We start from the raw sequence: 16,119 nt of genomic DNA, 5'->3' as shown, positions 1-16,119 counted from the left end.
ACGGTGGGTTTATATTTGGTGACCTATGTTACCTTTCACAGCGGGCACACATTTTCAGCAGCACAAATACCTCCTCTTCTGTTTCTTTCCTACAGACTTCATCTGAAACCTCAGAGAGAAAATTACCTGCATGGTTTGTCCAAAGAACTGAGACCTTAGTTGATACCAGCAAGAACCCAGTGACCAAAACAAAAAAGAAGGGTCTTTTTAGTTAAACTGGCAATTTTGCCATAGGGTTTATATGTATCTGGCTACATTATAAGAGGGGAGCTGTATTTCATTTCTGAAAAGAGTGGGGAGTAATGTCAGTTTAAAAATTAGTCGATCTTAAAGTAAAACTCACCTGTTACTGAACAGCTGGCATCTTAAAACAGCCTTGTGCGATTCACGCCAAGCTGAGTCTTCTGAGAGCCTGAGTATGTTGAGTAGATACAAGATTAGTTTCCTGTAAGGTCGCTTTAGTACACTGTGTTACTGCCCTGTTTTCTAATCTCTTTAATGGTGTATTTGGAAAATGTAACGTGACGTGTTTTGCTATAAATAACAGATGAGTAGTTGTGCAGTGGTTGTGTGTGTGATGTAAAATTGATACATTACCAAAATTCTGTCTTGTAAATGAAGAAAGCATAGTAGTTATTCTATAGGTTGTCTTTACTATCTTCAGAAGAAACTCTCATTCACATTGCCAAATGGCACTAGTGGGCCAGACCAGTGAAAATGAAACATTTTTGGGAAAAAAAAAACCCACTTTGGTTTGCATATAAGTAGGGAAAAAGCATAAAACTAAGGAGAGCAATTGCACTAGGACACTATGCACTTTTGTTTTATACACTATTTTTATTAGTTTTCAAATAATAGAAAATACAATGTTATTCATAGTGAATATTAAAAATGTATATACATATATGTTTAAACATTCATTTACTTAATTATGTGAACACTTTAGTTTTTAAAATGTCAGTGTTCAATTCTATTATCTCTTTGTGTAGCACATAAAATGTAAAGATCTAAAACCCATATTCTGACTCTGAGCTTGGTTAAACCATAGTTTACATAGTATTCAGCAGTTTACCATATGGCTTTTAGTTGGTTTTTTTGGTAAATAAAAGTAATTGATGTTAATACAGAAGAAATATATGTTTGTTGTAGAAGAACTAGATAAGCCAGAGAAATGACAAAAAGCAAATGAAAATCACATATGGTTCCATTATTAGATAATCAGTTAGTCTCTTTTGTATATTCTGGCAAACATTTCTATATTCATTCCTTTTCTTAGTTTGTTACAGGAATAATACATGAATGGATTTTCTTTGTAAAATATTCCAGCTAAACTTAGTCTCCCATATTCCCATTTACCTATATCCAATTTACTTACTTTCCAGAAGATAACTCCTATTAAATATATGACAAATAGTTGCCTTATCATTTCTTCCGTATGTAAATTCCTTTGTCTGTATATTACACCCACATTCTTATTTTTTTACATAAATGAGATCATGCCACCTGCAGTTTATTGCAACAAACTTTTTTTGCATAATATATCCTGAAGAACTTTCCATTTCAGTATATATTGGTCTCATTTTTTACAGCTACATGCCGTTCTGTATGGTAACTACACCATAATTTGTATAATCACTTTTCTATTGGTGATTTTATCAGTCTTCTATTCAGATTATTTTTAGAAGTAGAATTAGCCAAACATAAAAATGTTGTCTGTTACTTAATATTTCACTTGAATGTACTATGAAAATGTGTTTTCCATGTGATTAAGTCATCTTCCACAGAATCTTCTTTTGTGGCTTTATAGAATACAGTGATTCTCAAAGTGCAGCCTGAAGACTACTGGGCGTCCCTGGTGCCCTTCCAGGGATCTGCAAAGACAAAACTGTTTTCAAAATACCAAGACATTTATTTGCTTTTTATGCTTTGTTGATATTTGCATTGAGGTTGCAAAGCAACCATTGAGGTAGTGAGTCAAACCACCGGTACTGTAGTGCACATCAGGACAATGGCCCCCAATTATCCATTTGATTAATTCTCAGTCCTTAAACCCACATCTTTTCAATATTCTGTGTGATGAAATGGAGGTATGCATAGGACCTTCTCCTGTGCCAAAGTGTGGTGGTCATCTCCAGGAAGAACACTCGTTTGATTACTTGAGTTGTGAACTGATTTAGTTGATCTTTTCCCACGGAATACCATTTTTACTGAAAAGATTGACAGAAAACGATGGTTGGTTATTCAGACTTGGATGGTTTGGTGGGTATTTTCTCAAAATTGAATGAAGTCTGCCTCTAACTCCAAGGAAAAGTGATCATTATTGTTGCCAATGATAAAATTTGAGATTTCTTATGAAGTTTATAATTTTGGAAAGCTTGTGTTTGCTACCAGGAGTTGGACAGCTTCTCATAACATAAGGACTTTTATAATGAGATGTTAATCCTATGATTGACAAATAGGGGTTATTTTTAATACTATATAATGAGTTTTTTCAACATTTAGAAGGTATACCTAACTCAGTGAACTCGTATTTTCTGGATAACTGATTCATGATCTGTAAAGTCATGCATGAGTAAAAGATACATTTGAAGCACGTGATGAGCCAGTGGACTTTAATGTAGCAGAATATGAAGAAATTAATTTATATGGTTTTAGATTACACGACAGCCAATTTTTAAGAAACTAACAATTGTCCAATTTTGGTATAGTTTCAAAGAAGAATGTCTAGTTATCTGGAAAGAGTATTGAAATACTCTTTCTTTTTCCAAGCACATACGTGTTTGAGCTCAGACTGTATATACATCCGCCAAAATAGCATATTGGAACTAATTGAATGCAGAAGCAGAAGAGAATCCAGCCACTTCTGTTAAGCCAGACAACAGTGTCACTCTTCTCACTGTTCTGGGGAGTGAAGATATTTAAAAAAAGAAAGTATTTTGTTAACATGTCATGGATTTATTTACTACTGCTGTTTTTAAACAATAAATATATATTTTAAATGTCTCAGTTTTATTTTCTAAAACAGTAAGTGGTAATAGATAACCCACATTTACAGAAGCTCTTTTGGGTCCTCAATTTTTAAGAATATAAAGGGGTCCTGAGACCTAGGAAATTGAGAACTGCTGATACAGTGTTTTACTGTGTAGATTACTATGAATTAGTCAATTTCATATTGTTGCATATTCAGTGGGTTCCACTTTTTCTATTTGAAACACTGGTTTGAACATTCTTGACATGGTATTTGGTATAGTCTCATGCCAAATACATAGCCAGCAGGAGAGGGATATTTTTTTTTTTTTTTTTTGGATATCATCTGTAGTGGACATTATGCTTCCTAGCATAATTAGCTCACGATTTCTGTTTGGTTGGTTCTAGGGAGAAAAAATCCAACCTGGATCTGAGATTAATCCAAGCTAGGCTTTGGCAGGGGTGTTTGGATCTGGGGTAGGCATGGGACCTACACTGTTCCAGTCAGGCTGAGTCTCAGGACTTTTTATGGAAAGCTGTTACAAATATCTCCTCTTTTTCTCTACTGTTACTAATGAGGACCTTAGGAGTGTTGGATCAATTTTAGGACCAATAGGAAACATCTTTTAGTGAAGCTGACACTGAGGCAGAGTGGAAACATGGCATGAAAATTAGGTTACTGATGATATTTCTGGGCTCCTTCATGCTCTTCCTGAAACCAGTTCTACCTTTGAATATTTCGCCTACCTGGGGTATTAAACTCCCTTGGCCTAGGTTAAAGCTGTTTGAGTAGGGTTTTTTATTGTTTGTTTTTAACTTTTAATTGTGTGCTGTTATCATAACAATAGTCACATGATTGATGGGAAGACAGCCCCCAACAGACCCAGAAGATACAGTTTCTTTAATGCCAGAGGCTATGGAAGCCCACAGAGATAGCTCCGCAAAAGGGAAGACAAAGCAGCCTGCTCCTTAGCAGAGCACAGGCTGCCTACATCTCCCAAGTTCTCTTTTTCTGTGGGTCTCCCTGGGGATTTGGTATCCCTACTCCCTCAGTGTGCCACCAGCATGCATTTTGGAGCCTCTGCTATAGGTACCTGCCTGATCACCAGGTGCAAGTAACTGGTAGAAAATGATGTCAGCTTACTGAGAAGTATTTACTGAAAGGCCAGATGATCTGAACTTGAATTTCCCTGTGTAGCTTCCTTCATTCTTCAGCAGTCTCAAGTTTGCCTCAGATTCATTCATAAAAACAAGGAGTTTTCTTTTAGGCTGTCTCCTCCAAAAAGCATAATTATGTTCTCTTCCATTTAGTTACCTTTGGACTGTAGTACTGTGACTGCAGAATCAGACAAAGCCCTGGCAGTTACTAAGAATTCAAAGCTGTGGTTTCTACCACAGTATAAGAAAAAAACAATAGGGTACCCCCTATTCAAAGAGATTGCAATAGAATTAACTGAGTACATGAAGGGCCCAATGGAATGGCCTTAAAGTCATAGAGCTATCTAGACATTTATCTGTCTTCTGGGGAGCAAAGAAATGCAAAACAAACAAACACACTGAAGAAAGTTAATACAGTCTTGATAGGAGTGCAAACCTTAGTAATCTCAGCTGCCTAACAAGGTTTCCCCATAATTTCACTTGAGAAGGTATACCCAAAACCCATTGGGGATAATGTCCGTACTTCCTGGGTAAATGTGTTTAAGCCTTGGAAAAAATTAGATGTAAGTAGAATACAGAGTAAATGAAGCTTTGGGGAATAATATTTTAGGCTTAAGGAATAATGAGTCCATATGTGACATTGTACCCATTTATGATGCCTGAAATAGTACAGGAACATTATTCTTGTAACTCCAATTTAAAATATATCCTTGAAAAATCAGTATATGCCTGTTGCTTGGTAGGATTTAAAAAGTCCTACCAAGTTTGAAACATTATTGGAATATTTTATAAGTATTTTTACATCAGTTATTGCATAGAGATACTGTCATCAACCAATTTAACTTGCAAGAGAAAGAAAAAGATCTATTATGCTTACTATTCATCCTAAGGTTAATACTAGTATCAGTAAACCCAGAGCTTTCATATTTTTCAGAAAAAGTAATAAAACTTCAACCTCTCATCCAGTTTCATTTTCTAACTCAAAAGTCTTACTTAGAAGTGTATACTCACTTCTGCCTTCATTCAGGAGACATTTGTGTTCATAGAATACAAGGCAATATGCTGACCTCTTTCAAGGTAGAACAGATGGGAGAGGACATCTCAACACTGAATCCCAGGCTGGAGAGATGGGAAGGTTTACTCTGTAAAGAATTCATAGAAAACTATCTCACATAGTATTTTCTTAGAAAATTGTTAAGAAAATACTGACTTCACATACTCTGGTAAGAAGAAAGTGATCTCTGTGCAAGAAAAAAAAGGATATAATCTGAAGGAATTATAACTGGTAATTTTTTTTTTTTGAGAGGGCATCTCTCATATTTGTTGATCAAATGGTTTTTAACAACAATAAAATTCTGTATAGGGGACTCAATGCACAATCATTAATCAACCCCAAGCCTAATTCTCAACAGTCTCCAATCTTCTGAATATAGCTGGTAATTTATTCAGCATTTGCTGTGTCAAACACTGCACTTAACTTCCACTTTAACCTGGAGATTAGACTCAGTTATCTGTATAAACAGAATATAAAAATGGGAAAAGAGTACAATATATGAATAGGTAACCAGGTGGGGTTCCTTTTTTTGTTTAATTTTGACTAATCTTCCAATGGATAACTAATGTTACTAAATACCCTGCATTCTAAATTCAGAGCCCTTCTAGCTTTTTGGCACCGCTGATTCCCCCTGCCCCCCACTGCCCCTCTTCAAAAGAGGAGTCCTGGCTGAGAAAACTTCCTTTGCAAGGGAATGCAGCTGTGGAGGGCAGCAATCATCCTCTACCGAGTGGGCCTCCCGTCCTCATTCCTGGAGGGCTGGAGGTGTTGGAACATCGCACTAGACTGAGTGTGATTTCCTCCTCCCAAGTCTTCTGACCTGCTGGCCCAGCAGAGTCCCTGATGCTCCCGGGGCTTGAAGAAAGTGGGGCTGAGACTGCTGCTGCCAAGGGGGTGGTCTGCCTTCCTGTGGGCTGACGGGACCCTCTGGAAGGAGCTGGGTTGAAAGGCTATCCTTACCGGACCCTCAGAAGGGGGCTGCTTGATGGGAGGGTGCATCCAGCAGCAAGAACACAGTTGGAAAGGAGTGACCCCCTCCTTGAACCTTCAGAAGGACCAATAGTGCAGCGCTGAAGAGACCCAGCACTTGGACATCTGCCAACAGACTGAGTAACTAACTGCCCATTAGCCAGAGAAGCTGCCACTTCAAAAGAAAGGGAGTAAGCAATTCTGCTACTCAGCCACGTGGTTTTACTCCAGAGGGCCAATGCATCAAGAAGGGAGGTGATTGAAGAGGCAGCTTGAACCGTCAGTCTAGCATTAACCCGGGCCAGGCGTGGGTGAGAAGGAGAACTTTGAAATCAGATACGTGGTGGAAGACTGAAAACTGGATTGGGAGTGTTCTCATCCCAGAGTGATGGAAAAGCCTGCAATTGGGTCAGTAGGTCAAGTTGTGGGCAGAGGTACTCCTAATGATTGACATTTTTATTTCAGTGGGCATGGAACAGGACGGGAGGAAGGGCCAGCTATGGACATTGTTATAATCTCTATTTTAAATTAAATGAGTATATGTTGCTTTGAAATTAAAAATCAGGTAGGCTTTTCCAGGGTGATGGCAGGTGAGTATGTCTGCTGCTTTCCATTCCCAGTTTCCATTGCCACCCACATCTACAGCCACCTCTTGGTGGCTAGGACTCGTGGGTGAGACTATTGCCTGGAGACCAATGGGGAAGCCCCAGGGCAAAGATACGAATGTGGAGGATTCTTAGAGATTGCAGGACCTGGAGGGGAAGGTGGGTTAGTGCTGGGATATGGCAGCTCTTCTTGGCCCCAAAAGAACCAAGGAAGAGCTGAACGGGGAGACCAAATTCTTCCCAGAGGCTTATCCTGTTGTATTGACAGGTATCTGATGACCTACCTCCGACGAGACTCCTTAGCAGCTGAGCCATAGTGAGAAAGACATCCCTCATCTTTTCCATGGTCTTGAGGAATCCTTGGGGCAGGGGTCAATCCTGGAGGAGCCCATATTTTCTAGACCCTAGAATGCCTGGCCCAGACACTCCTGAGCCCCCAGGGACCTCTGGCCTTGGTTTGCATTCTGCTGTCCTCATTTCTTGGCTGGAGGTGTGGTCAAAAATGGCTCTTTGCAGGCTTGGACATGCAGGTGGAGTGTTCTTACATATGTGCGGGAGACCTCTTGTGGTACAGATCAAAGCAGGGGCAGAAGGCATGGCTTGTGTCCACGAAGTGATTCTCCGTGTACCAGTGGTACAGCTCCATTTATCACTTCCTCTGGACCTTAGTATATCAGCCATACAGTCAGTGAGGTCCAGAGCCTTGCCCTTCACCGTGTGACAGCCATTAATTTAGCTGTGTGACTTTGGGCAAATTACTTAGACGTTCTGATCCTTCCTTATACAATTTGTAACACGATGCATGTAGACCATTTAACAATGGTTGGCACACTGAGATCTCATCCAAGCCGAGCTGGAGAAATTTCTAACAGTAAAGGCAGAGTCAGTGGCTGGGTGTCCAGAGGACGCAGCCGTTCCCCTGGACATTACTTGTTCGGCACTACTTGATGAAATCACTGTGGTCCAGTGTATGCTTGTTCTTGGCCAGAAATCTGGGCTGTCGGCTGCCCAAAGTGGATCCTTCAAGGTCAGATTCAGGCTCTTATTATCTAAGTTGACATAGACAGAAGTAGATATTCAACAAATATTTATGTAGTACCTACCACATGCCTAACACTGTTCAGTTGCTGGGGATGCAACAGTGACAAAACAAAATAGATAAAATGTTGTCTTAGACGGTGGTAAGTGGTAGGAGAGCAAAGCTGGGGAAACAGTAGGGATGTTTCTAACTGGGGCCTTAAGCAAACCAGTCCTCTCTAAGACCCATCTATTGACACCATTTTATAGAAGAGGAAATGGAGGCTTGGAGTAGTTGAATGAAATAAAATGCAGCATTTAACAAAGCTGTTAGCTTGTGTTTAGGAATAATAACTCTTGAGGAATAATAGAAGTTAGCTATGTTCATCCTTTTCCTTAGCAAAGCTACAGAGCAAGCCACAGTCGAATCACAAGGTTGCCTGGTGGTTTGGTCAAAGAAATGGGAGTTGAGTGATTTTATATTTAAGGCACTGGGTAGATTTCTCAATGTACCAAAGTAATTTTTCATTTAACAAAGGATACAAAGGGATGGGCATGCCAGAAGCTTTTAAGAGAATAATTGGAGTAATAAAAAATCCGTAAGTAGCTGAAATACTCTGGTTCATGAATTTGTTATCTTTTAAGGCACAGCCTTAAAATCTGAATATAAATTAATTTCCTCAAAGGCTTTTTGTAGCTGATTAAGGGTAGGAGTATTTAAGCTGGAGAAGTGCTGAACATGCAAGATAATGAAGAGCAAGAAGAAGGAAAAAGGTGTCTGTCTGCCAGAGCTGTTAGCCTTAGAGAAGAGGTGGGGCTTGACAGTCCACTCCCTGCTCTGTCTTACAGGGGCAGATATACCATGTATCTCTATCTATATATCTGTGTATCTACATATGCATATACACATGTATAATATGTTGACTCACTTGAATTATATGCATTTTTAAGCATCTACTAGGAACCCATCTTTCGCTCCTTTGGCCCATCATTTTCACACTGAAAATGTAACTGTAGAACATTCACCTTGCTGGCTCAAGATTACCACCTACTGGCCAGTTTCGATGATTTCAGTGTCCCTGGTGCACAGGAAAGTCTGATGGTTTGTTTTGGTTTTGGCTTCAGGGTGGGACTGATGCGTCCAGATTTGGAGAGAAGAGGAGGGGCGTTTACTCTGTGCCAGGTTCTGTGAGCCAGAGAAGCTGGCATCTGTTTGCTCACTTACAGAGCAGCAGGAATATGAATCTTGAAGTCTGTTCACCAGATCCTGTGAGCCAGGCCTGATAGGGCTTCTCTGCCCTCACTTGGAAATCTTCCTTTGGTCTCTATGGAGAAAATGCTGTGCCTCCCCTCAGTCCAAAAAGAGGCTTCTTAAACCATCTATTTTCACTGACCCCACCCCCTCCCTCACAGAGAACTCAGCCCACAGCTTCACAGGCAAAACAAGAGCAGTGTTTAGTTCCCATTTAATGAACTTCATAATATGTCTAGTCCTCCAAACTAGATGCCACGTGTCCTGAAGGTAGAATTGCAGTCCTGTAGAGAGCATCTCTGAAGCCTTGGGTAAGTATGGAACAGCTTGCACCCTAAACATACGGCACCCATCCCCAGATCGGATAACCACAGTCTCAGGGTAACCCTGTATTTTATGCGCTGAATTGTGGCCCTCCCCACCCAATTCCTATGTTGAAGCTCTAACACCCAGTACCTCAGACTGTGAATATATTTGGAGAGAGAATCTTGAAAGGGATTTATTAAGCAAAAATGAGAACATCAGGGTGGGCCCTAATTCAGTATGACTGGTGTCCTTAAAAGAAGAGATTAGGACACAGAGACACCCTGAAGGAAGACACATGTGAGGACACGGAGATGGAGGCCCTCTGCAAGCTAGGAGAGGCGGACCTCAGGGGAAACCAACCCTCTGATCCCTTGATCTTGTACATGCAGCCTGCAGAACCGTGAGAAAATTAATTTCTATTTTTTGAGCCACCCAGTTGTTGGTATTTTGTTATGGCAGCCTAAGCAGACAAGTTTCTCATTGTTCAAATTCATCCTGAAAAAACTGACAACTTAAACAGGCTTTTGTGGAGCAGTGTTTTCCATTCATACACTCTTTGGGGTCCTGAGGTTCTCTGGAGTGGGAATTCCAGCCTGGGCTCATTTCTTCCCTATTTAGACATCCGCGGGGAGATGCTTGGCTCATCCTTAGCAATGGGAAGGGGAAGGAGAATCCAGCCAGGTTTAAGCTCCTGGATGTTTGGAGATGCCCTGTGTGCATTTTTAATTTTATTAAAAAATTTTTTTATTAAGGTATTATTGATATATACTCTAATGAAGGTATCACATGAAAAAACAATATGGTTACTACATTTACCCCTATTATCAAGTCCCCACCCAAACCCCAATGCAGTCAGTGTCCATCAGTGCAGCAAGATGCCACAGATCCACTATGTGCCTTCTCTGTGCTACACTGTTCTCCCCGTGACCCCCCACACCATGTGTACTAAACATAATACCCCTCAATCCCTTTCTCCCTCCCTTCCCACCCGCCCTCCCACACCCCTCCCCTTTGGTAATCACTAGTTCATTCATGGAGTCTCTGAGTCTGCTGCCATTTTATTCCTTCAGTTTTGCTTCATTGTTATACTCCACAAATGAGGGAAATCATTTGGCACTTGTCTTTCTACACCTGGCTTATTTCACTGAGCATAATATCCTTCAGCTCCATCCATGTTGTTGCAAATGGTAGGATTTGTTTCTTTCTTATGGCTGAATAATATTCCATTGTATATATGTATCACATCTTCTTTATCCATTCATCTACTGGTGGACACAAGTTGCTTCCATATCTTGGCTATTGTAAAAAGTGCTGCGATAAACATAGGGGTGCATATGTCTTTTTGAATCTGAGAAGTTGTATTCTTTGGGTATATTCCAAGGAGTGGGATTCCCAGGTCAAATGGTATTTCTATTTTTAGTTTTTTGAGGAACCTCCATATTGCTTTCCACAATGGTTGAACTAGTTTACATTCCCACCAGCAGTGTAGGAGGGTTCCCCTCTCTCCGCATCCTTGCCAGCATTTGTTGTTCTTAGTCTTTTCGATGTTGGCCATCCTTACTCATGTGAGGTGATACCTCATTTTGGCTTTAATTTGCATTTCCCTGATGATTAGTGATGTGGAGCATCTTTTCATGTGTCTGTTGGCCATCTGAATTTTTTCTTTGGAGAACTGTCTCTTAAAATCCTCAGCCCATTTGTTAATCAGGTTATTTGCTTTTTGGGTGTTGAGGAATATAAGTTCTTTATATATTTTGGAAGTTAACCCCTTGTGGCATATGTCATTTACAAATATATTCTCCCATACTGAAGGAGGCCTTTTTGTTTTGTTGATGGTGTCCTTTGTTGTATAGAAACTTTTTAGTTTGATGTGCTCCCATGAGTTCATTTTTGCTTTTGTTTCCCTTACTCGAGGAGATGCATTCAGAAAGACGTTGCTCATGCTTATATTCAGATTTTTGCCTATGTTGTCTTCTAAGAGTTTTATGGGTTCATGACTTACATTCAAGTCTTTGATCCATTTGAGTTTACTTTTGTGTCTGGGGTTAAACAATAATCCAGTTTCATTCTCTTGCATGTAGCTGTCCAGTTTTGCCAACACCAGCTGTTGAAGAGGCTGTCATTTCCCCCATTGTATGTCCATGGCTCCTTTATCGTGTATATTTATTGACCATATATGGTTGGGTTTATATCAAGGCTCTCTAATCTGTTCCATTGGTCTATAGGTCTGTTCTTGTGCCAGTACCAAATTGTCTTGATTACTGTGGCTTTGTAGTAGAGCTTGAAGTTGCGGAGCATAATCCCCCCTGCTTTACTCTTCCTTCTCAGAATTGCTTTGGCTATTCGAGGTCTTTTGTGGTTCCATATGAATTTTAGAATGATTTTCTCTAGTTTGTTGAAGAATGCTGTTGGTATTTTGATAGGAATTGCATTGAATCTGACTATTGCTTTAGGCAGGATGGCGATTTTGACAATATTAATTCTTCCTACCCATGAGCACGGGATGTGTTTCCATTTCTTGGTATCTTCTTTAATTTCTCTCATGAGTGTCTTGTAGTTTTCAGGGTATAGGTCTTTCACTTCCTTGGTTAGGTTTACTCCTAGGTATTTTATTCTTTTTGATGCAACTGTGAATGGAATTGTTTTCCTGATTTCTCTCTCTGCTAGTTAGTTCATTGTTAGTGTATAGGAATGCCACAGATTTCTGTGTGTTAATTTTGTATCCTGCAACTTTGCTGAATTCAGATATAAGATCTAGTAGTTTTGGAGTGGATTCTTTAGGGTTTTTTAAGTACAATATCATGTCATCTGTGAACAGGGACAGTTTAGCTCCTTCCTTGTCAATCTGGATGCCTTTTATTTCTTTGTGTTGTCTGAGTGCCATGGCTAGGACCTCGAGTACTATGTTGAATAGAAGTGGGGACAGTGGGCATCCTTGTCTTGTTCCTGATCTTAAAGGAAAAGCTTTCAGCTTGTCACTGTTAAGTATAATGTTGGCTGTGGGTTTGTCATAGATTGCCTTTATTATGTTGAGATACTTGCTCTCTATACACATTTTGTTGAGAGTTTTTATCATAAGTTGATGTTGAATTTTGTCAAATGCTTTTTTGGGTTGTATTGGATATGATCATGTGGTTTTTGTCCTTTTTCTTGATGTGGTGGATGATGTTGATGGATTTTTGAATGTTGTACCATCCTTGCATTCCTGGAATAAATCCTATTTGATCATAATGGATGATCTTTTTGATGTATTTTTGAATTTGGTTGGCTAATATTTTGTTGAGTATTTTTGCATCTATGTTCATCAGGGATATTGGTGTGTTATTCTCTTTTCTTGTGGTGTCTTTGCCTGATTTTGGTATTAGAGTAATGCTGGCTTCATAGAATGAGTTTGGAATTATTCCCTCTTCTTCTACTCTTTGGAAAACTTTAAGGAGGATGGTTATTAGGTTTTCACTAAATGTTTGATAAAATTCAGCGGGTAAGCCATTTGGCATAGGGGTTTTGTTCTTAGGTAGTTTTCTGATTACCACTTCAATTTTGTTGCTTGTAATTGGTCTGTTCAGATTTTCTGTTTCTACCTTGATCAGCCTTGGAAGGTTGTATTTTTCTACAAAGTTTTCCATTTCTTCTAGGTTATCCAGTTTGTTAGCATATAATTTTTCATAGTATTCTCTAATAATTCTTTGTATTTCTGTGGTGTCTGTAGTGATTTTTCCTTTCTCATTTCTGATTCTGTTTATGTGTGTGGACTCTCTTTTTTTCTTGATAAGTCTGGCTAGGGGCTTATCTATTTTGTTTATTTTCTCAAAGAACCAGTTTTTGCTTTCATTGATTCTTTCTATTGTTTTATTCCTCTCAATTTTATTTATTTCTGCTCTAAACTTTATTATGTCCCTTCTTCTACTGACTTTGAGCCTCATTTATTCTTTTTCTAGTTTCATTAATGGTGAGTTTAGACTACTTATATGGGATTGTTCTTCATTCCTGAGGTAGGCCTGTATTACATTATACTTTCCTCTTAGCAGAGCCTTGGCTGTGTCCCACAGATTTTGTGGTATTGAATTATTGTTGTCATTTGTCTCCATATATTGCTTGATCTCTGTTTTTATTTGGTCATTGATCCATTGGTTATTTAGGAGCATGTTGTGAAGCCTCCATGTGTTTGTGGGATTTTTCATTTTCTTTGCGTAATTTATTTCTAGTTTCATACCTTTGTGGTCTGAGAAACTGGCTGGTACAATTTCAATCTTTTTTAATTTACTGAGGCTCTTTTTGTGGCCTAGTATATGATCTATTCTTGAAAAATGTTCAATGTGCACTTGAAAAGAATGTGCATTCTGCTGCTTTTGGGTATAGAGTTCTGTAGATGTCTGTTAGGTCCATCATTTCTAAAGTGTTGTTCAGTGCCTCTGTGTCCTTACTTATTTTCTGTCTGGTTTGTCTGTCCTTCAGAGTGAGTGGAGTGTTGAAGTCTCCTAGAATGAATGCATTGCACTCTATTTCCCCTTTTAATTCAGTTAGTATTTGTTTCACATATGTAGGTGCTCCTGTGTTGGGTGCGTAGATATTTATAATGGTTATATCTTCTTGTTGGATTGACCCCTTTATCATTATGCAATGTCCTTCTTTGTCTCTTGTGACTTTTTTGCTTTGAAGTCTGTTTTGTCTGATACAAGTACTGCAACTCCTGCTTTTTTCTATTAGTTGCATGAAATATCTTTTCCATCCCTTCACTTTTAGTCTGTGTATGTCTTTGGGTTTAAAGTGAGTCTCATGTAGGCAGCATATAGATGGGTCTAGTTTTTTTATCCATTCAGTGATTCTGTGTCTTTTGATTGGTTCATTCAGTCCATTTACATTTAGGGTGATTATCAATAGGTATGTACTTATTGCCATGGGAGGCTTTAGATTCATGGTTACCAAAGGTTCAAGGGTAACTTCCTTACTATCTAAGAGTCTAACTTAACTCAGTATGCTATTACAAACACAATCTAAAGGTTCTTTTCTTTTTCTCCTCCTTTTTCTTCCTCCTCCATTCTTTGTATATTAGGTATCATATTCTGTACTCTGTCTGTCCCTTGATTGACTTTGGGAATAGTTAATTTAATTTTGCATTTACTTAGTAATTAGCTGTCCTACTTTCTTTACTGTGGTTTTATTTCCTCTGGTGACAGCTATTGAACCTTAGGAACATTCCATCTATAGCAGTCCCTCCAGAATACACAGTAGACATGGTTTGTGGAGGTGAATTCTCTCAGCTTTTGCTTATCTGGGAATTGTTTAATCCCTCCTTCAAATTTAAATGATAATCTTGCTGGATAAAGTAATCTTGGTTGGAGGCCCTTCTGCTTCATTACATTAAATACATCATGCCACTCCCTTCTGGCCTGTAAGGTTTCTGTTGAGAAGTCTGATGATAGCCTGATGGGCTTTCCTTTGTATGTGATCGTATTTCTCTCTCTTGCTGCTTTTAATATTCTGTCGTTAGCCTTGATCTTTGCCATTTTAATTATTATATGTCTTGGTGTTATCTTTCTTGGGTCTCTTGTGTTGGGCGATCTGTGCATCTCCATGGTCTGAGAGACTATCTTCTTCCCCAGATTGGCAAAGTTTTCAGCAATTACCTCCTCAAAGCCACTTTCTATCCCTTTCTCTCTCTCTCTTCTTCTTCTGGTATCCCTATAATGTGAATATTGTTCCGTTGGATTGTTCACAGTTCTCTCAATATTCTTTCATTCTTAGAGATCCTTTTTTCTCTGTGTGCCTCAGCTTATTTGTATTCCTCTTCTCTAGTTTCTATTTAATTTATCTAGTATCTAATCTGCTTTTAATACCCTCCATTGTGCTCTTCAACAATTGGATCTCCGACCGGAATTCATTCCTGAGTTCTTGAATATCTTTCCTTACCTCCAAGAGCATGTTAATGATTTTTATTTTGAACTCCCTTTCAGGAAGATTCATGAGGTCCATGTCATCTTTCTCAGGAGTTATATTAATTTTACTCTGAACCAGGTTCCTTTGGCATTTCATATTTGTATATGGCGCCCTCTAGTGTCCAGAAGCTCTACTGAGAGCTACTCAGACCCTGAAGCAATGTTGGGGGTCGCAGGAGAGTGGTATTGGTGCCTGGGGGGAGGAAAGAGCTGTTTCCTGCTTCCCGGCCGTTATGCCTGTCTCCACTGCCTGAACCAGTGGGCTGAGCACACAGGTATAAGCCTCTATGCTTTGCGTTTGTAGTTGCTGTAGACAAATCTTCCCCTCTGGCTGGCCTAATGACAGGGTAGGGTTTGCCGGTTTGCAAGCCTGGTGGGTCTGGCCGGGAGAAAGGCATAGTAGGCTGCATATCACCGAGGGGATCCTTGGAGCTGTGTAGCCAGCCAGGGAGCTGGAGCACCTGAAGATTGTGAAAGCGCCCAACCTACTGGGCCAAGTGCACCCGGACAATTTTGTCTACCTGTCCTTTCTCCTGAGCAGTAGACCCTGTCCAATCCTTGCCCCTTTAGCAGCCCTCTTGCTAAGGGTTTCCTTGTTAGGAAGTCTCTCAGACTGCCTGCCTTTCTTTTGTCCCAGAGCAGCTGGATGTGGATCTCTGCTTTCCACAAGTGGCTGGACTCTCAGTCTCTCCAGGAATTCTGCCTGTCTTAGCTTTCCAATCCCCTAATCACTAGAGTACCATGCAAGCACCATGAAATGTGGGTTTGTGCTCCCAGAGCAGGTCTCCGGAGTTAGGCATTCAGACCAGGCCTCCACTCCCTCCCTGCTCCGTTTCTCTTCCTCCCATCAGAGAG

At 39.8% G+C, this 16,119-nt stretch overlaps 1 protein-coding gene across 4 annotated transcripts in view; it reads left to right on the top strand.

Annotated features, from left to right (window-relative positions):
* The window catches only part of WRN (WRN RecQ like helicase), a 149,878-nt gene extending 146,875 nt beyond the window's left edge, over positions 1 to 3,003 (top strand). For all 4 annotated transcript variants that reach the window (XM_073219039.1, XM_073219042.1, XM_073219040.1 and 1 more), the window contains one exon: positions 96 to 3,003. In XM_073219039.1, coding sequence (XP_073075140.1) covers positions 96 to 215 — 120 coding nt within the window. In that variant the 3' untranslated portion in view covers positions 216 to 3,003. The remainder of the gene's footprint in view (positions 1 to 95) is intronic.
* Positions 3,004 to 16,119: the final 13,116 nt, after the last annotated feature.

The sequence above is a fragment of the Manis javanica genome, chromosome 12 (genome assembly GCF_040802235.1).
Source record: "Manis javanica isolate MJ-LG chromosome 12, MJ_LKY, whole genome shotgun sequence".
In the NCBI taxonomy this organism is placed as follows: Eukaryota; Metazoa; Chordata; class Mammalia; order Pholidota; family Manidae; genus Manis; species Manis javanica.
The sequence above is the reverse complement of the archived record's forward strand: the minus strand, read 5'-3'. Positions and strand labels throughout refer to the sequence as shown.